The 20367-nt window shown below is 48.7% G+C and overlaps 3 protein-coding genes across 3 annotated transcripts; 1 reads left to right on the top strand and 2 right to left on the bottom strand.

The window, feature by feature from the left end:
* The first annotated feature begins 1586 nt into the window (after positions 1-1586).
* Positions 1587-2141, top strand: LOC120656491 (translation initiation factor IF-2-like). The gene has a single exon (XM_039934597.1). The coding sequence runs from the start codon at positions 1587-1589 to the stop codon at positions 2139-2141; it is 555 nt and encodes a 184-aa protein (XP_039790531.1).
* A 2821-nt stretch (positions 2142-4962) lies between these two features.
* On the bottom strand, positions 4963-5301 carry LOC120656483. The gene has a single exon (XM_039934584.1). It carries the CDS (start codon positions 5299-5301, stop codon positions 4963-4965), a length of 339 nt encoding a protein of 112 aa, XP_039790518.1.
* A 9571-nt stretch (positions 5302-14872) lies between these two features.
* Positions 14873-19630, bottom strand: LOC120645203. Its single transcript, XM_039921980.1, has 9 exons — positions 19130-19630; positions 18013-18185; positions 17727-17908; positions 17348-17632; positions 17191-17249; positions 17063-17099; positions 16915-16986; positions 15662-15995; positions 14873-15556 (listed from the first exon to the last, which is right to left on the bottom strand). The coding sequence occupies exons 1-9, from the start codon at positions 19284-19286 to the stop codon at positions 15152-15154; spliced, it is 1704 nt and encodes a 567-aa protein (XP_039777914.1). The 5' UTR covers positions 19287-19630; the 3' UTR covers positions 14873-15151.
* Between the last annotated feature and the right edge of the window lie 737 nt (positions 19631-20367).

Here is a 20367-nt window from a genome sequence, read left to right as displayed (position 1 = left end):
TGGTCTAATCTTCCGGCTTCAAACGCCTAGAGGGAGAGAAAAAAACTCTGCTGAGATTCAAACAGATTCGAGAACCGTGGAACATGAACTCACATTGAGAGTGACAAACTGCAACTATTTCATTTTCTTCTTGTTGTTGTTTTTTTTTTCAAAAACCCCGTCACTCTAAATGCAATGTCGCTACCAGTGCTGGTATATTCTGGAGCACAGAAGACAGCTACTACTCGCTCCGCAATTTACTAACTCGAGAGGAATGGACGACGATACACAGTTGAATCAGGCCTTTCCATTTTCGATCCGACGATGTTCAGGGTTTGTAGCGCCCTGAAAATCTGAACTTCCCCCCCCGAAGCATCAGACTTGATGTGTTTCTTTTGACAGACATCAGACTTGATGTTTGGTGCAGGGCCTTGGATGGTAAATCTGTTAACGAGATTAAGCTAAACCCACTTAAAATAACTACTAACTATACATGAGTGGTGATCCAATCTCTAACCACTGTTGCCGTAAATACGTGCGCAGAGATCTCTCACAAGTCACACCCGCGTAAAAAAGGACAAGAAAGGTGATCAAATCAAACAGTTGTGTACGACCAGACTCTGCAGCAGGCGGTGCAGGGTCGTTCAGATCTTGGATCTCGTCCCCGTCCTCACTCAAGATGTCATCGCAAACTTGTGAGCTCTGCTAGTGCGGCTCGAGCTGTTTCCCCGATCCCGGAGCGGTCGCACGTAAGCAGATTCGATCCCGTCCCGTCCTGCCGTTTTGGGATAAGTCTATTTTACAACTTCGAATTAGTCAAGAAGTCCGTTTTTCAAACTACTACTATAAAACCGGGTAACCTAGGCCCTCGAACTGGCAAAACCGTCCGAATCACCCCCTCGAGCACTGTAGCAAGTGGTTTTTGAGGGTGGTTTTGCACACGTGGCACAGGAGGCCCACAAGTCAGTCCACGTCATCACCTCAACCTTTTCTTCCCTCTCAATGATAGGTGGGCCCCACTTCTACTCTCCCACCGCCGCCGCCTCCTCTCCCACTGCCGCCACCGCCTAATGCCTCACGCTGGCCCGCCTGGCCGTCGACGCCCCTCCCCATCTCCGCCTCGCGCCGGCCGCTGCGGCCTCCCGTGCTGGCGTCGGGCCCATCCTCCTCGCCAGCCCCGGCCCCGGCTCGCAGCCAGAGGCGTGCGCAGACGGGCGGCCCAAGGCTCGGCTTGGCGGCGGACACGGCTCGCGAGCTCCGCGGCGATGAAAGGACGCGGCCGCCGGAGGCACGCATGAGCTCCGCGGCAGCCGGAGGCGCACGCGATGCGGTGGCCAGAGGCGCGCACAGACGCGGCGGCCCGAGGCTCAGCTCGGCGGCGGAGGCGGCGCATGAGCTCCGCGGCGACGAAGGCGCGCGCGAGCTCTGCCGGTGTCCTAGCCCCTCGACTCTTGCCTCCTAGATAGGCGCCTCGGCGTGGCAGCCAGAGGCCCACGTCGACGCGGCGGCCTGAGGCACGGGCAGACGCGGTGGCCTGAGGCTCAGCTCGGCGGCGGACGCGGCGCCCAAGCTCCACGGCGACGACAGCCACGACGCCGGCAGGGGAAATGGATCCCATGGAGAGAGATGACAAGTGGGTCCCCACGCCCGCAAGCTCGCTCGTGCCGCTACCATCGGCCGTCGGGAGGCGGAGCGGTCGCGGGGACGAGGCGCCGCCGGACGGAGGCGGAGAGGGCGTGGGAGCGAGGACGCCTACCGGAGGCAGAGGCGAGGCCGCCGGCCGGAGCAGGAGCGGGGTCAAGGCGCAGCCGGCGCGAGGCGGAGCGGCCGGCCGCGGGGTTGAGGCGCGCCGTCGGGAGGTGGAGCGGCCATGGGGACGAGGCGCCGCCGGCCGGAGCAGGAGCGGCGGGTCAAGGCGCAGCCGGCGGGAGGCGGAGCGGCCGGCCGCGGGGTTGAGGCGCGCCGTCGGGAGGTGGAGCGGCCATGGGGACGAGGCGCCGTCGTCCGGAGCGGAGCGGTGGGAGGACGGCAAGGACGACAACGACCGCACGGGGTGGGAGGCCGGCGTCGCCGCGGAGGAACGCGGCGCGCAGGCAGGAGGAGAGAGAGGTGACAAGTGGGCCCCATATGTCATTGAGGGAATGAGCAGTGACGTGGACTGACATGTGGGCCCCGCGTGCCACGTCGGCGAAACCGCTCTTGAAACCGCTTGCTACAGTACTCAAGGGGGTAATTTGGACGGTTTTGACAGTACGAGGACACAGAGTGTCCGGTTTCGTAATTCGAGGTTGAAATCCGGACTAACGTGACTGTTAGAGGTTGAAAAATAGACTTTTCCCTAGCGTTTTCCCCCAACGTCTTTGCCACTCCGGAACTGACAAGAACACCGCGTTCCCTCCTCGCGATCCCCACGCGTCCCAACGCTTGATCAAGCTTTGGTTTATCGGATGGAAGCAATATTTTGTCACCAAGGTGCCGGGTTTTTTTTTAAAGGATTCCATCGTTTCTTCGTGAAAAAGGATGCTTGGGAAGGCATTGCAGAGCAAGGCGGTTTGTGGAAGAGAAGGCAGCGAGGCGATTCTGTCGAGGAAGACGCAGAGAAAGTTTACCCGCGGTGACAAGAACAGGAATTGAAGCTGGTGGGTAAGATCGTCTCGAAACTTCATGGGGGATCGAATGGCTGTAGTACTAGACTAGTAAACTCACATCACATGCGCGAGATCGCACACACAGATTACACATAAAGAACGTTGCTGTCGGAGGGGTCTCTCATGGGCGTCCTGTGAACATGCACGTCCACACCGGAGCTAGGGAAAGCACCGGAGCCGGGGAAAGCGATCGGGTGCTCTAGTCTAAAAGGGGAGGAGGTGAATCAGGCACTCTAAAAATTTTAATCTATACCTCCAACTAGTTTGCACAAAACTTAAACTAAATTAAACTATCTAGATGTGCAACTACGGTTCACCTGAGTGTGAAATTCTCATCCCAAAAGAATTTTGCAACCTATAACCAATCCTAACAAGATACTACACTAAAAAAGTAAAGGCACACAAGTTGCAATATGAAATATGAAAGGTTAAAGAGAGGGATGAGAGGAAGCGAACTCTCGACACGAGGATTTATCCCGTGGTTCGAATTGCCACAAAGGCGCCCCTACATCCACGTTGTTGAAGCACTCACGAAGAGTATCGCTTCCCGGCAATCAAGTCTCTTCCGTGAACACAATCACGGTCACCTTGATTCTGATCTTCACTAAGGGAGATTGCCCATGAAGGAGGGGTCTCCGTCCCCCGCACAATGTCATCGACGCCGCTCCACACTAAGCCAGAGGGTCGTAGACTTGCCGGCGAGCCACCAAAGCTCCAAGGAGGCCGGCGCACCGGGATACACTTTTGGTTCACTCTAGAACCAGCCACAAGGATCTAAACCTTGCTTGTACACTCACTCAAGAGCTAATCTAACACTAACACTCACAAAGCTTGTGCTAAGGACTAAGAATTTGACCTTTATGCTCTTAGATGGCTTGGAGGTGTTCTTGGATGAGTATGAGATGTCTTGGGACTCCAGCAAAATCAAAATGGCCGGGGGAGCTCATATATATATAGGCCTCCAAGTCGAACTAGCCGTTTGTAGCCGTTAGCAGCTTTTCTCCGATGCTTCTGCATCGGTTCTTCCTGTCACTCACAAGCTGAAACTAGCCGTTGGCTTCTCTGACGCTTCTGCAACTGAGTTGGCAGCCATCGGTTGAACCGATGCTATGGTGTCGGTTCAACCGGTGACCCTTGATCATCTTGTAGCCGTTGCCCTTGCTGACATCATTGCTCCGACGCACCACCGGTTCAACTGGTGCTGAAGACTTCGCTCCTGCTCGCTTGATATCGTCTCTGGAACATGGTACGTTGAATGCACCGATGTCTATCTTGAAACCGTCGGTTCAACCGGTGCTTCACTTCTTTCTTCACTTGATCTCCAGAGGCTCTTAGTCCTGCACCAATGCCAGGGCGTCGGATCTTCCGACAACCATCGGATGCACCGATGCTATGGGTATCGATTCTTCCGGTGCTACTGATTTCAGTAGAACTCGTCCAATTCAGCGTTTCTTTGAGTTATTTCTTCGTGTTTTGTTTTGTATTGCCTTTTTACTTCATCCCTGGGATCTAGAAATGTTCACTTAATAAAACCATTAGTCTCATTGATTGTGTTGTCATACAATCACCAAGATAACTCGAAATATCATAAATGATGCTATGTTCGTTACACTAAGCAATCCACGCACGCACCCAAGAAAAGGAAAAGGAAACAAAAAGAAAAAGGAGACGCTTATCTCTTTGAAAAATATTAACGAAAATTATACCGATCTCAATTCTAAATTGCAGGCCAAGAACAGCGCGTAGATATACATCAGCTACTACATGGATTATTCCTCTATAAAAAAACAAGGAGTACAGAGTAACATGGAGGAATCTTCAGTTCGTCATCCTCACGAGTACACACTATTCCAATACAGCACTAGTTTTTTTCTTCTTCTTTATCCCTGTCTAATGTCGACGCGTGCGCACGATCACCGCTCGCCGGAGAACCTACGAGTAGCATCTCATCTCATGGGCATCCTGTGAACATGCACGTCCACACCGTAGCTAAGCAATCCACGCACGCACCCAAGAAAAGTAAAAGGAAAAGGAAACAAAAAGGAAAGGAGACGCTTATCTCTATGAAAAATATTAAACGAAAATTATGGCGATCTCAATTCTAAATCGCAGACCAAGAACAGCGCGTGGATATACATGTCCTCTCTAAAAAAAGGAGCACAGAGTACGGTACACATGGAGGAATCTTCAGTTCGTCATCCTCGCGATTACACACAGCACTAGTTTTTTTTTTCTTTATTGCTGTCTAGTGTCGATGCGTGCGCGCGAAATAGTGGCGCACGATCACCGCTCGCCGGAGAACCTACTAGTAGCGCAGCGGGCGGCGGCGGCGGCGTCACATGTTCATGAGGCGCAGCCGGGAGGGGCGCGGCTGGAATTCTCCGCTCCGGCGGCGCTGGCGCTGCCGGTCGCGGTCGGACGGGCAGCTGATCCTCTGCAGCAGCAGCGCGCGCACGGACCGCCCCATCGCCGGCCGGCCCCTTGGCCCCGCCTCGCCGCCGCTGGGCGCCGCCGACCCGCGCGGGCCGTTCCGGTGGCGGCTGCAGCGGAAGGACCCCGGATGGTTCGTCGGCGAGCAGAGGCACGTCAGCTTCTTGCTGCTGCCGGGAACGGCGGCGGATCTCGGCGCTCTGGCAGCGGCGGCGGGGGAAGGAGAGCAGGGTGCCGAGGCCATGTCTTGTTGCTGTGCTGTGTACTGCGCACGATGCGGGCACGGGCGGCGGCGTCCGTCGTCGGGGCCGCGGGCGGCTGCTTTTATACGCGAGGCTTACTGCTCTGTGCTCGGCGGTCTGGACGCCTAGTGCGCGTGAGCGTGTCAGGGAAACTTGTTAACCGTGGGGGCACAAGGGTAAAAAGGTAGGGCACGGCCGGCCACGGAACGCCGTCGTGCGAATCCGTTTCGCTGCTCGTTAACTCTGTGGAACTTAAGCGTGTCGTTGCGAGATCGGAGCAGCACTCTAGTCTGAACTGAAGAATTAAACTATTAGAACAAAAGATTGCAGAGTATATATGTGGGCTGATGCGCGATCGAATCATCAGCACGTAGTGGAACCAGAACCGAAAAGTTCTTGATATGGTTCTTTCCATTTATTTTTCGTCTCTGAACGCTTCGTTCTTTTCTTTCTTTCTTTCTTTCTTTCTTTTTTTCTTTCTTTCTTTCTCGTAGCTGTTCTTTCCTGTCAGTAAGCACCGTCTCCTCTTTTTCCGAAAGCGACATGATCTGATGATCATGTACGTACCAAAACTGGAAAAAAATTTAAACAATTTGCACATTGCTCTTGCCTTCCTTCATCAGTGGAGCGCATAAGTGACTTGGCGTGGGCGGCTGCATCGGCCGTGACTCAGAACGGCTTCCTTTCGTGTAGGAGTTGGGGGCGTCGTGCGCCTAACCATTTGGTGTTTTGCGCCAGTGCACGCTCACCATTACGTGGAGTCCCTCATCTTCTGATCGTCCTGCTCCCACAAAATAAAATGCGCGATGATTGCGTCGCGTCGTCGCCATCCTGCATCCCAGAGACGACGCGCACATGCCATGCGAGGAATCATTGGACACACTCCGCTGATTCCATCACCATCATGAAATGTTGATAACTAGTACTTTTTTGTTCCAAATTATAATTTATTTGATTTTTAAATCCAAATTTGATCCCTCATTTGAAGAACTTTTATTAATAAAGTAAGTCATGATAAAAGATGTGATGTTTTGCACAAATTTTTTTAATAAAACGAAAAGTCAAACGATTTTTTTTCGAACAGTACGGTGGGAGATCCCCACCTAAGTCAAACCAATTATAATTGTAACGGAGGGAGTAGTAGCTTTAATTTTATTTCTATTCTAGGAATAATAAGTTATTAATTGGTGACTTATCCTCACGCTCTTCTGCACCTGCATGCCTCTACTTTTCTTTTTTCTTTTTTTTTTTGGCGAAAGGGGGAAAGGGGGACTGTATTATCTAGATAGCATAGTACAACCATGGAATTTTACAGAAAATACCCTGGAAATACTGTAAATTACAACCAACACCCCAGCGTCGAGATCCTCGAGAGTTCCGGCCACCGGCAAGACTCGCTGGAACCGAAGCCGAAACAGCTCCACCTTTCCCCTCCGCCGCCGACTCCAAACTTTGGATCTGCCGCATGAGCCTGGAACTACCTCCAGCACACATCATAAACATTGAAAGAAAATCGGCCCCCGGCAGGCACAGGGAAGAAGGGGAGAAGTTTACCGCCGCCGCCAACACCGTCGACGAACACCGGAAACAAAGTCCAGCGCCGCTGCCCACCACAGCAACGCAGACAAGTACTTTTCATTCTGCTTATGTCGATATTCTCGATACGTAATTCTCAGAAAGTATATTTCGTTTTTCCGTCGATACAACTTGTTTATTAGACGCCTGGACGTATAGGTAGAGTGCAGAGCACAATTCCGCGGGCTTGATTTATTTAAATACTAGTAGATGTACCACCGTGTTCGGCTGGTCTCCAGCCTTCCAGCCCTACAGTATTTCTCTCTCACACCACTCCAGCTCCATCCTCCAGCCACCAGCCAGGTAATAGTATTTTTCTCTCACACCACTCCAGCTCCAGCCTCCAGCTCCAGCCTGCCGAACACGGTGGTTAACTGTAATCTCGGAAACTTAATGTCAGAACTCAGAACACACTTCCATGACAATGACATGTGGTTTACTTAGTACCGGTACTATAATGTCTAGTTTGATGCTAGGGAGAGAAACTTAATCGAATAGTCGCAAGTCAAACTTCTCTTGCTCTAGCATGATAGAGCAAGAGACTGGATCATCAACCAACCGTCTCATCTGCTTGCTTGGTTGGTTTGACAATAGAAATGGCACCTGACACATACTTGTTTCTTCACAAGGTAGCTGCTTGGTCGATCAAATTATTAACCTTTGCATCAAACCATAGCAACCTAGTTAATAACCATCTTGACAAGGGAGAATATTACACTAGTTTTGCTTTTGCATTGCATGCCATTTGTTAGGTCACCATCTTTCATCCTCAACATGAACAACCTAAACCAAACTTTTTTCCTCTCAATTGTCCACTGCTGAAGAAGGTAGTACTGGAAGCACCTTTCGTCGATACAACAGTTTAATTGCATGAGGCTTATCCAAAACAATGTTTTTTTCCCTTTCTTTTCTCTCTCTCTCCTGAATATCCAAAACCAAGGTGATAATGATGACATGGACGATATGCAGGACCACCATATTAGTGGTCCTAATGGTCAGCTAATCGCTTTCCAGAGACTTTGCTGCTTAGCTGATGAGCCGGCCAAGCCACGCTTTCAGGTGAAGCCAAAATGCCAAATTACCCTGATGGTAACATCTAACATCTTAGCCTAGAGGAGGAAGCAGCCAAGCATCAGTGGACGGTGACGCTAACAACTTCCTTGACATTTTCTCCAGGCACAGCTGTGGGAAAATAACTTACAGGGATCTTCTGTGCCAGTATGTAACCTGATCGCCAAACAGAAGCAAAAGCTAACAGAAATTTACTACTCGTATGGTAAGATCTTTTTTACATGATGGTTAATTTATGCTGTCACTGACAGGGGAACCACCTGCATCCTTATCTGGTGTCTGGTCGATGTTTGTGAAAGATGGCAACAATTTTGCAAAACAATTGATCTTTCGTAAACATGGCACTAACAGTGCAGAATGCTAAACTAATCAGTAGCTTTCGGCAGGTTTGAAACATCACGCACGGATTCTTTTTCCTTAATTGAGAGGGATATTTACAAGGGAAGGAAGAATCAGTCAAATTGCTCGAAAGCTAGCCTTTAGATACATCAAAAGATAACCCCGTTTGGCCTCTAAGGGCCACTTTCTATTTTCTATAACATGAATCGCTATCAGAAGAACTCTAGACAAAGATATTGTCTTTGTAGTTTCTGTTCCAGTGTTGCAGTTTACGCAATACAAGCTGTATACCTAGATATCTTAAATTCTTCATAAACGGGACGAGTAATCCAAAGAAGAAATGGGTAAACATCCTGCAGAACAGATCATCTTGAAAGGATTAATTGCTACCTGATATAGAGCTTCCCTACGTGTGATCAAGCAAATACCGATAGGAATTCACCGTGTACCAGATTTGAACACTCAGCTTTTATAAATGCTAATCGATGCCAGATTGTTTTCAGAAAGGTGCCACGAAAATATGCAGAAATATCTGCTCCTTGCTCGTTGAGATTCCACACGGTTTTGTAATCGTTCATCATGAGCAGTAACATCAGCTCAAAAGCGGCTCAGATACTTCAATCTCAATCCTGCTTTGCTCTAACCATTTCCATCCTGCTGCTGCCTTTCGCATTACCTTTACCACCAAGCCTTGATATTATTAGATTGATTCGATCAAGTGCCTAACTCTGAACTGGCGATTAAAGCCGTTGCTTTTCAGTGGAGCCCGTGTTCGGCTGGTGTACCAGCCTCCAGCCCTACAGTATTTCCCTTTTACACCGCTCCAGCACCAGTCTCTAACCACTAGTCAGACAACAGTGTTTTTCTCTCACACCACTCCAGCTCCAGCATGCCGAATAGAGGCTAACTGGTCAGGATACAGTGCATCCCTCCTGTTCCTGTAGAAAAAAGACTGAGCGAGATCGAACACGGAGCATCTGCATCATGTGTTCAATGCAGAAGCGAGCTCACAGGATCTTGCCAGACCGGCTACAGTCAGCCGCCAGTGACACGGCGGTGATGAGGAGAGATGGCAGCTCTAAACTCTGGAGCCCGAGCAGTGCACGACTCCTGCATACCCGTGAGCTCCATACCGTCCACGAACCATTCTTCTTCTGCAGCGCCATCGATCTCGCGAGATCTGCGGTGAAGTATCCGGGACATTGATCTGTGCTACTCTACCTTGTGCGAGTTTCTCACGGCTGACATGAACGTGAGGCCTTGTTTAGATGGAACGCAAAAAAATTTTGCGATGGAATCTTGCTAATTTGAAGTACTAAATGAAGTCTATTTACAAAACTTTTTGCACAGATGGGTTGTAAATCGCGAGACGAATCTAATGATGCTAATTAATCCATAATTAATAGATGGTTACTGTAGCATCACAACTGCAAATCATGGATTAAGTAGACTCATTAGATTCGTCTCGCGATTTACAGCCCATCCATACAAAAAAATTTGTAACTAGACTTCATTTAGTACTCCATGTATGTGTTCAAACATTCGATGTGATATTTTTTTTTTGTGTTTACGGGATTTACGGGTTGTGATCTAAACAGGGCCTGAGAAGAGAAGAGAATGTCGTCCCAACCTCTGAACTCTGACGGGCATCTGGCGACGGCGACGCCGGACCCCACGACAGGCGCAGCTCTGGAAACGCATTCACTCACAGTCACAACGGTTAGGTTAGTTGCCGTTGCCGACCCATCGAGACGCAGATGCCGATGGAACTTAAATGGGTACTGTAACATCCCTAAACTAATTAGGAGGTTAATCATGTCATTATAAGCATCATCAAGCATTAACCATGATTAGATTACACTTAGGAGTGATAAAATTCTGAGGCTAAGCCCTCTAAAATTTATAAGGGCGGACGGTCTCCCCCTATAGGGCGGACCGTCCTCAGTTCATCAGCACAGCTCACTCTAGTCAACGACGACCAAGTCAAGTCTTTGCCACGTCAACCCCCGGACGGTCCGCGCCCCACTCGCGGACGGTCCACCAATGCACATCCGTGCGTGTCCAACGCGCAGAAACTTAGCGCCACGTACCCCCACTCCAGCCCCACGCGTCAGCCCGAGCTTCCCTTCCATCAGAGCACCCGTTGCTCTATCTCTCCCTCCCCATTCACTCAAACCTCACTCTCTCTCTACCAAAGCCATGAAGGAGCTCCACCACCCTTTCCTCCACCATTGAAGCCTCTTCACCTCGCCGGAGCATCGCTGGAGGACGCTGGAGATCGACGCCGACGAGCTGCACCACCTCTACTTCATCTTCTTCCTTGGAGCTAGGAGCTTCCCCAAGCTTTTCCCTCCATCTCCTTCCTCTTCCTCAAGATTCAAGCAAGGAGAACGAGCTCGAGTTTCACCAAGCCCTCTACCCCATCTTCAAGCTCGTGCCGCTGTTCCTCTTGTCGCCGGTAAGCTCATCTCCTTCCCAATCCATCCCCATTGCCCTAGGTTTGGAACCCACGAAGCCCTCCTAGAACACTTTCACCATTGATGACCTAGAGCTTTGAGATATTAATGCATGTATGGTTTAGCTACCAAAAATGAACTCCCTACACTCCCAGAAACCTTTAGAAACAAACTCCATCCCAAACCGTGGCCGGAGTCGCCGGCGGCAAACTCGCCGGTGAGCCTCGGCCGGGGTGCGGACGGTCTCCCCATCATGGGCGGACAGTCCGCTAGTCACCCGACCCGACCCATAGCGTTTCTGGACACTTTTTAGCCTTCCAAAAATTTGTGAGGCGGACGGTCTCCCCCCTAGGGGCGGACGGTCCGCAGATCATTTTTCAGCCTTACTCAGAAACACCCAGAAACCATGTTTTTGACCCAGAACGGTCCGCGGTTGGCCGGCGAACGGTCCGCCAAATGGTCCGCCGTTTAGAGCCGGACTGTCCGCTTCCTCTAAGCCGGATGGTCCGCATTTAGTGGTCTATCACCCCTACACTTAGCTATGATTAATCCACCTATGTATTACCTATCTAATCTCTTTTATCATAGTTTTGCAATGTTAAATCATACCTTCTCATACCGTTTGCATACCATGTCAATCATTCATGGCATATTTATTTATTATGCATCATTGCACTAGTGTAGAGACCGCGACGCCGGAGCAAGAGGAGCTTGAACCGGAGATCGTTGGAGACTCCACTTCCGTTGAGACTCAAGGCAGGCACCTAAACATTTCTTACACCCTATTTTGGATCAATGAAGTATATGTGTCTTGTTTGCGCATGAGTTACTATATATATATATATCATTGATTTCTTAGAACCTATTTGATGCATTAGCAACCTTGATTAGGATATCATCCTTAGATGAGTATGCTTGAATAGGTGTCATAAACTATATGCTTAGCCATGCTTAGCTACGGTACAAGACAAGAGGTGGCAAGGTCACCACCACTCGCGAGCTATAGGATGTTTGATTAATTTACATGATTAGTCAAGAATGGATAAAAATTGAGCAAATATGAAATATGATTCGGACTTGGGCAAGTATGATAGGGTCATATTGGGATGGAGCTCACGTGGTTAGTCTTGCTTGAGTTGATTAAGGACCGATGCGTAATCGCTTTGATACTTGAGCACCTTTCCGTACAAACCACATACTTTATAATAGGACGGTAAGCCAATTAGCACGAGTCACACCTTGCCTTGATCGGATTCGGTGCGAGTTGTGGAGTGTGATCGGCGGGTCCGGTGCACTTGTCCTTCCCGACCGTTCGCTCATAGCCGGTTGTGTTTGTGTGAAAGGTTGATGCATAAATCAACACTTATCCTTTGCCGTGGGTATGGTCGTTGGTCTTGTTCTCGTATGGGAAAAGTTGTACACCCCTGCAGGGTTTTTGATCTATTGCAATAGCCGCGCTCTCGGTCATTGAGCACGCTTTTGTACTTTGACTTTAACATAGAGTTACCGAGGAAGTTCATGGAAGGTTGAGCTTATGATGTATGAGCACTTTACTTATGCAATTGTTTGATGCATGCTTTAGAGATCATAGATGTTATGTCTTTTGCTTATTACAACTTGATCAAAGTTAGATACTTTTATGCAAAAGTTAAATACCTTACCATATCCTTATTACTAACTAAATGCATTCTCCTTGAGGTCGGGCTAGTATATACCCATATTGGATAAGCCCTGCGAGTACCCTTTGTACTCATGGTGCTATCGTTAAAGTTGTTGCAGGTGATCCGCAGTCGGAGGCCGTCTTTGGGTACTTCTACCCCGCGGACGGAGGTGCGGGTGAGGAGTAGATGGCCGGTGGCTATTAGAAGGCCACTATCGGCATATAGTGTTGACCTTCTTATTTTGTACTATGTATGGAATGAAGCGACGTAGAATTATCCGCTGCAAAACTCTGAAACATGATGTCCTTGTACTTGAACCTCTTTTATGTAATTTAAACTCTATATACAGTTGTGCTTGTGCGATGATGTTCACATGTTGTGTGAGTGGAATGTGTTTAAATCTTGGGCGGTGCTCATGACACATTCTAAAGACTACCGAGTTGGTACTTTTTAATCTAGTTGATCAATGGACGATGACTTGATTAAACAAGATTAACTTGGGCTGGTTCCTCTCACATGTACGACCGGCACGCCGAAGCACGAAGAGCGAGCAGATAAATCATCAAACTCTGCACAGCTGTTGGTGAATGAAACAACACTGCACTTTGCGAACGGGAAAAGGCAAAAGTTGCTGAAAACTTTAAATACGCCCTGGTCAGTCGGGATCGTGGCAACGCAGAGCCCGGATTATCACCGAGACACATCAGACAATCAGACGCGAAGCAAGTCCAGGTCAGGTCGCCATTAGCCGAGGCCGTGCCTTTTCGTCTCGATCAGCTCAGCATTGCCCTGTGCGCCTAGTCACCACGACGCGGACATGTGCAGGTGTGCATCAAGCCTGGAGTCCTGGACGACGGGCAAGGCGCCAGTCACAGGTCAGGACTGGCTGCCGAGAAGAAGGATTCGCCCTATTGTCCTGCAGGTGCAAGTCTGCGCTGCCCTCTGTGTATGCATGCTTGGAACCGGTCATTAATCTTGCGTGGTTACCAGTTGACTCTGGGGCAGGCACAGCATTTGCACTTATTAGCAATGGTGCGGATGCCGCGGCCGCCGGGAAGCCGGAAGCTGCGGGTCTCGCTGCGGCACATGCTCCAGCCTCCAGGCACGAGGTAGGTCCCGTTTGGTAGGGCTTCGGCTCTTCCAAAAACAGTTACGGCTCTGGTTCCTCAGATGGAGCGGCTTTTCTGGTGGAGTTGGAGCCGTTTTAGAAAATGTTTGGCAAAACAGCTTCACTTGTTAGATTGATGTGTAAGCCGCGTGAAGCCACGATTTCATGGCTTCATCTTGCCTGTGTAAGCCGCCGACGGCTTCAAAACCGGCTTCACACGTGAAGCCGGTCCTGAAACAAACGTTTGGGAGGACTTCACCTGAAGCCGCTCGTGAAGCCGCCGGTGAAGCCCTCCCAAACGGGACCCTAGTGTCGCTCGCGGCGGCTACCAACCAGGGCAAGTGGAGACGTCCAGGCTGCAGGAAAACTGCAGGTGCGGTGAACCTAATCCTATCCCCACTGGGTGGCGAGGCTAGTTGACTCTGGGGCGCTGGAGACTGTTGGATCGGAAGGGGATCAAATCCTCTAGCATTGGGTTTGCGGTCTGCCGGCGAGCTTGCCTTCTTCCCTGGCCCCCGGTTTGCCGCAAACGGGGTGGGGCTGCCGGCAGAGTGGCATACGGGGGCTCCTATGTATCTCTGAAAAGATGGTCAAATAACTCACCCATGAAACTAACCAAGGTCTGGTCCATTCAATATTTTATTGAGAATATGCAGAATTTTGAAAATGTTGACCCAGAATTTTGAAAAATATTAAACCAATATTTTGAATGTATTGAATCTCAATATTTTTTCCACCTTCCCCGGCACGGCGGCACCGGAGCTCCGGCAGGCCCGCGGAGGGAGGCTACGCAGAGGTGGTGGATGGCGGTGCGAGGCCCGCGGTGGCGAGCGCCGAGAGAGAGCGGAAGGCTGTAGGGAGAGGAAACTATGGTTTGAATATGGATCCAACAGCTATGGTTGTTTGCAAGAATCTCAGAAAGGTTGAAAAAGAAATTGTGCAAGATATAAAGGATTCTCGCCTTCCCGGTGGTATACTGGCATCACAGTCGCATATGGAGCTTTGATGGGCCCCATACGAGCAGTCAACGTATGTATGCCTCCTGCCAGCCCATCTTTTTTTCTAAAGAATGCCGGCCCATCTCATCATGAGGCCTTACCTGGAATCGGGACCCTCTGGCCCACCGCCGGTCCTCAACTTGAGAGGCATAAGCGACGTGGCAGGTTCCTGTAGCATGCTGAAATAGTAATATTCCCGGTGGCCGGTGCAATGCTGCGTATACACATTGATTATACATTGACGGCCTGACCACCTGACAATCCCAACATCGTGCGGCGATGAGAAATTGAGAACCTCAGCTAGAACCAACGAATGGATAATTGGAAATGACACGGCAACAGCAATGCTGCGTATACACATGCAGGAAAGAGAAGCAAACTGACGACCATGCAGCTCTTCCAGATCATGACTGTATGTACAGTACACCACCAATGACCAATCCCAACACAACCAACCGAAACACGTTCAGACCAAGTCTGTCTGACCTCTGCAAATTCGAGCCACAAATGCAGCTACCGTCAATACGAAAATGCACATAAACCTCGGCTACGAAAATCAGCAAGCAACCAACAATCAAGGGTCCTGCGATCTACATTACGAAAACCACTAGCAAGGAGTATGCACAGGCATGGGAACGCGGTCATCAAGCGTGCGGTGCGGTAGGGGCCGGCTTGTCTTCCACCGGGTATGGCTGGTGCTGGGCGATGAACTGCTTGTTGTACACGCGGTGGCGCCGCTCCCTCGCGTAGATCACCCAGAAGATCAGGGACAGCATCACTGCTGCCGAGACCATCACCAGGCCGATGTACACCCACTTGCTGTACCGCTGCAGGCCAGGGCAGTAGTCCTGATTGATGGCGGTGAATGTGTCGCGGACGAAGGTGCAGTCCTCCAGCTGAATGAGGAAAGGGCCATACTGGTACAGCCCCTGGCTCACAGTCACACCCGCCGCCATCTGGCCATAGATCCTGGGGGTGACACGGCCCACCGTGGTGCAAATCTCGGCTCCTGAGACAGTGGTGGTCTGGCATTCAAAGCTCCTATAAACCTGCAGTTTATGCAGGCCGTCAAGGCATGAATCAATGTTATTGGGTGCTCACCAAAATGTTGCGATTACACTGTGCAGTGGAGAAAAAGATTAACCTGGTTTTACCTGTGTTGCATTGTCCAAGGTAACCTCTCCTCTGGTGCAGGTGCGGTTGCTCAGATCAGGTGTGAATGGGTTGCAGAGCAGCGGCATCAATGGCCCCGATTGATTGTAGTAGAAAGGCGTTGCTACCGGAGGAGGAGAAGGAAAGTTCTGATTCGACACGTTGGTGATCACCTGGTTCACCAGATTCACTAGCTGGAAAGTGACTTGCCTGCTTCTATACAGGGTCTCATTTGCTGTGGCAGGTTCAACGCAAGGGATAATCTCATCCAGGGCAGTGTGTTCGGTAGGATGAGCAACCCACTCCTCCATTGCAACACAGGTATCTGACGTGACACTGTTTTCACAGAAAAGATAGATGTTGAAATAAAAAATGGGACTTGTTTATTTAATCATAAAGGTCACCATTAAGAGGGTAGACATTTCCCCAAAAGTAGAAATCCCATGAAAATTATATGCAGAGGTTCCAGCATCTCCAGCTTTGTTTTGCAACTTTACTACTGACAGACAAATCTTACATGTCAATATACAATCGTGTACCAGTTTCGCTAGCAAAAAGCATTAACTTGGAAATAAAATGCATAATTTGTTCCCACACAAATGATGTTTACAACAGAACATACTTTGCTGTCTACAACTGAAAGATAAAGGTGCTGTACATGATTTGACACAAAGCTTCCTAGCGCAACGCGATGTAACATATAATCAAAACGGTAGCTACAATTCATTTACAAACTAAGCCCTTACAAGTGATTGAGAGCATGAAAGATGTATAGGGTTAAAACAACAGTAAACAATTCAAGTAATAGGGAAATTGGATCAGAGGCATCATAACAGACAACAAGGCCTAGAGTGATGCAGTGATGCAGCCCAAGTCCAAGATGACACTGGATAGGCAATTGCAAACAAATTGGTACCAGGCTGTACGTGCAGTCTAGAAACATGGGCTGTTGATCACTTGATGCAAGTGCTAGATCATTGGCATGCCACTGTGCTCCAAACAAGATCAGATTTTAATTTAAAAGGCCTAAGCCTAAAACCAAATGCGCCGATCTTTTGTATATTCTTGGCTGTATATTATAAGGTAGTTATTTACAGGTTTGTTTGTATAAAATAGGGATAACTTAATTGGGCTTGGGGCTGCAAGTCTGCAACTCAGTGAAAAAACACTTATAGCAACACATCAACCTAATTGTCCCTGCACATATTAACAGTGCAGGTTTGGAACATAGGGTGATGTGACATTGAATACTTACTTGTGCAGCAGAAGGAAGACACCACACAGGATAAATGTTCCAGTAACTAGTATCCATCCAATAACCACCAAGCTGCAAAAATATCGGGAAAAGTGAACGATATCCATGGTTTGTTAAAATAGGATAAAAAACAAAGACAACAACTTACACGGAGACAAGGAATTCCAGCCCAAAGATGGATAACACTGATGAAGTCAAGAGTTACCTATGTTAGCATATGTGTTTACAGAACTACAACCAATTTCTGGCCAGTATGAAAAAATAGAGAGTACTTACAGAAGCCAATAAAAGCCAGAAGAAGCATTACAGCCGCAATGACAATTAAAGCCATCCGCCTGAAATAAAATTGGTTAACCACGTGCACGATATCCATTCTCTTATCAGTTGCATCACTTAGATAGTACCTCAATGAGAAGGGGTGAAAAACACTTACACTTGGTTTAGCAATTTTTTAATCTTTGCAGCATTATCTGTTGTTTTAACTGCAAGATCATTAGCTGATGAATCCAACTTTCCTTGAATTTCGTTGATTTGATTTTGCACATTAGGAGGCAGTAAGAATCGCCCAATGTCAACCTTCTTTGCAGCAGACAAACTATCAGATAGGTTCCTAAGGTTGTCAACGGTATAATTTGCCTGGCTAACAACAAATTTCAGAGTAGTTGTTGTGCTTTTATGGAATTTGCCCTGGCCATCATATAACATAACACATCCAACACTGGTAGCATCGAGTGAAACTTGATCAGTATATACAACTCAAAATATATGCAAGGACCCATGAAAATGCCACAATATAGAAGAATTGAACTTACATTGCAGCACAAGTGAACAATATTAGAAGTATCAGTGACAAGGCATATGCTGTTCTAGAATACTTGTAACTGCGATGTGGACAACAGCAATGATGGCAGCAAATCCCAAGCATAACCAGAAAAAAGAACACAAACCACACCAGGGCAATCGCAAACAGGGGAATGGCTGTATATCCAACAGACTACAAACCAAGGTAAGAAAACATTAGAGCAGCGAATATCAAATAATGCAAGCAACAAATGTAAGCAGATGATAGAGATGCAACTTCAGAAACAAAAGACTTACAGCAAAATAGTGCACTTCACTGATATTCCAGCCACCTGGATATTTCCTGAAACCATTCAAGGGGTCCCTGCGGTACGTCCTATCTGCTGCCAAGACAAAGGAGCTATTCGTAGTGATGTTTATGTCAGCAGGAGCTTCAGCAATTGATCTCCTTGCCACCAAGCCAAATCCATCTGCTTTGACAGTTAGAACTCTTTGTCACACACAGACAATCACCAGCAACCAAAAAAACAATCTTTCAACCGGAGAATACAAGAAATAGGCATTTTTTACTGGTGGTTTAATACAACTATAACTATGTTTTCGCTAGTCTGTTTATGACATTTTCGGCAGAATCAGTAAGGCACTGATCAAGAGGCTAACTTGAACACAGCCATATTCCTCATGTACTCTTTAAATTAAAATTCTGGTATGTAAAGGCTAGATGTCTGCTGGTAAGTAAAAACTCAATTATTGTAAATTTAAACGAGAAACGGTCACACAATCTCTTACAGACCATTAAAACACTTAGTACCGAAAGCAACAAAGCAGTATAAAACTGAAGGAACTGCAGATGCAGTATAAGGGGTAAATTTGAAACAGTATAAGTTGAAACCGAGGTGTCCATAGAAAAAAACGATTTGCTATAGGCAAAACTAAGAGTGAAATAAGCAATGCAGTGGCACGACAATAAGAAAAAGGTTTAAGTAATTTGCATAAGCAAGATACAGTATCATTTTTATGTTAAAGAGATGGGCACAGATTTGATAGACAACAGCGCACATAACCGAGAACCAAAATTTGGCAGTGTCAAACATAGGATTCTTTTGGAGAAAGAACCTAAGGAGCAAAAGAAAAGGACAAGAAACAGATGAATAAAAATCTGAGGACCACAGCACACTAGAAAAATCTGTGGACCGTTCCACGTGAAGAATTCGATCTTTTATTGCATCTTACAGTAGTAAACAAAAGATTTAATGTTCTTTTTAAGAATTGTTGAAAACAAGAGGCATACTGTGTGATGTAACGAAATCAACGCAAAACCGCACTGAATCAAAAAGAACAAGCAAGTCTTTTTGTCTGCAACGAACCAGGTGAAAGTAAAAACAAGCCACGCGAGAAGGGGAGGGACAAGAACCTGAGTCGAGCGCGGGCCTCTGGAACTCGCGATGAGTATGGAAGCCCGGACCGGGATGCGCCGCGCAGAATGGCAGGGCGACGAGCAGCAGCAGCGTCAGGCGGACGAAGGGAACGGGCAATGCCATGGCGGCGGAGCACCTCTCCGGCGCCCCCATCTCCCCCCCCCCCCCCCCCCGTGAACCCAACAAGATCGCACCGCCTGTCGCCCCCCCACCCCGAGAAGATGAGAACGGAGGAAAGCTTGAGGCGGAAGAGGGGGGTAGGAGCACGAAAGAGATGGATTCTTTTCAGCTTTTCGTTCGTCCCTCCGCCTCCTCTCTTGTGACCCCTGCCCTGGGCTGTTCGTCGCCTCCGGGGAATGCCCTGGGGTTAACGGGATTTTCGCCTCCCCTTTGGGATTAGAGGTGTCCAACAAATAATGGGATTTGGTTTTGGTGCCACGACAGGGACAGAGATCTGGGATTCTGGGGGGCGGCGCGGGGCATTTGTGTTGGTTAGTGCTCGCTGTCAGCGCGCGTGTTCTCCCCAAACTGCCCGCCCAGAGAGAGGGAGAACTGTTAACTGCTGTCCGGAAATTACTACCCTACCCTCTACCAAATGGGGAAACATAGCGGCGTGTGTCAGGATTGAGTGCTTCAGCATTCACATCTCAGAAGGGCAGAACGGGTAGAAATGCAATGATTTCCATCCAACGCTTACCACCTCTACTTGAGCGTAACGCCCAGGAGGCCTAATATATATATATATATATATATATATATATATATATATATATATATATATATATAAACGCCCAAGAGGCCAGGAGGAGCACGAGTCTATAGCTTCTTGGGTTCAGAGGAACGCACCACGTGCAGCCACGTCCGTGGTCCGCCCGAACATTCCGCCACAGCTGTGCTGTAGCTAGCCTAGACGAGTCGAAACCAACATATGCGTGTTGCCCCCGTGGTGCAACACTAGTATTGTACAGTAGCTGTTGGGGACGCGGTGGGTTGGCAACGGCTATGCCAATGGCAACGGGGAGTTGGTTGGGCAGGCAGCGAGGAGGAACTCAACACAACCACCGCGTTCGGCAGGCTGAAATTAGAGACTGGAGCTGCAGTGGTGTGAGAAAAAAACACTGTTACTTGATTGGTGGCTGGATGCTGAAGTTGGAGTGGTATGAGAAAAAATTACTGTAGGTCTGGAGGCCTACCCACCAGCCAAACACGGTGAACAGCGCCATGTGTGGGTTCT

The sequence above is a fragment of the Panicum virgatum genome, chromosome 1K, assembly GCF_016808335.1.
Source record: "Panicum virgatum strain AP13 chromosome 1K, P.virgatum_v5, whole genome shotgun sequence".
In the NCBI taxonomy this organism is placed as follows: Eukaryota; Viridiplantae; Streptophyta; class Magnoliopsida; order Poales; family Poaceae; genus Panicum; species Panicum virgatum.
The sequence above is the reverse complement of the archived record's forward strand: the minus strand, read 5'-3'. Positions and strand labels throughout refer to the sequence as shown.

Excerpts from the sequence above, each read along its gene's own strand:
- LOC120656491 (XM_039934597.1), top strand. The coding sequence starts at position 1,587 with ATGGATCCCATGGAGAGAGATGACAAGTGGGTCCCCACGCCCGCAAGC.
- LOC120656483 (XM_039934584.1), bottom strand. The coding sequence starts at position 5,301 with ATGGCCTCGGCACCCTGCTCTCCTTCCCCCGCCGCCGCTGCCAGAGCG.
- LOC120645203 (XM_039921980.1), bottom strand. The coding sequence starts at position 19,286 with ATGGGGGCGCCGGAGAGGTGCTCCGCCGCCATGGCATTGCCCGTTCCC. Across the intron at positions 17,909-18,012 it reads GTGAAGTGCACTATTTTGCT|TCTGTTGGATATACAGCCAT; the intron begins GTAAGTCTTTTG and ends CTTGGTTTGTAG. Across the intron at positions 15,996-16,914 it reads GTCTTCCTTCTGCTGCACAA|TGTCACGTCAGATACCTGTG; the intron begins GTAAGTATTCAA and ends CTGTGAAAACAG.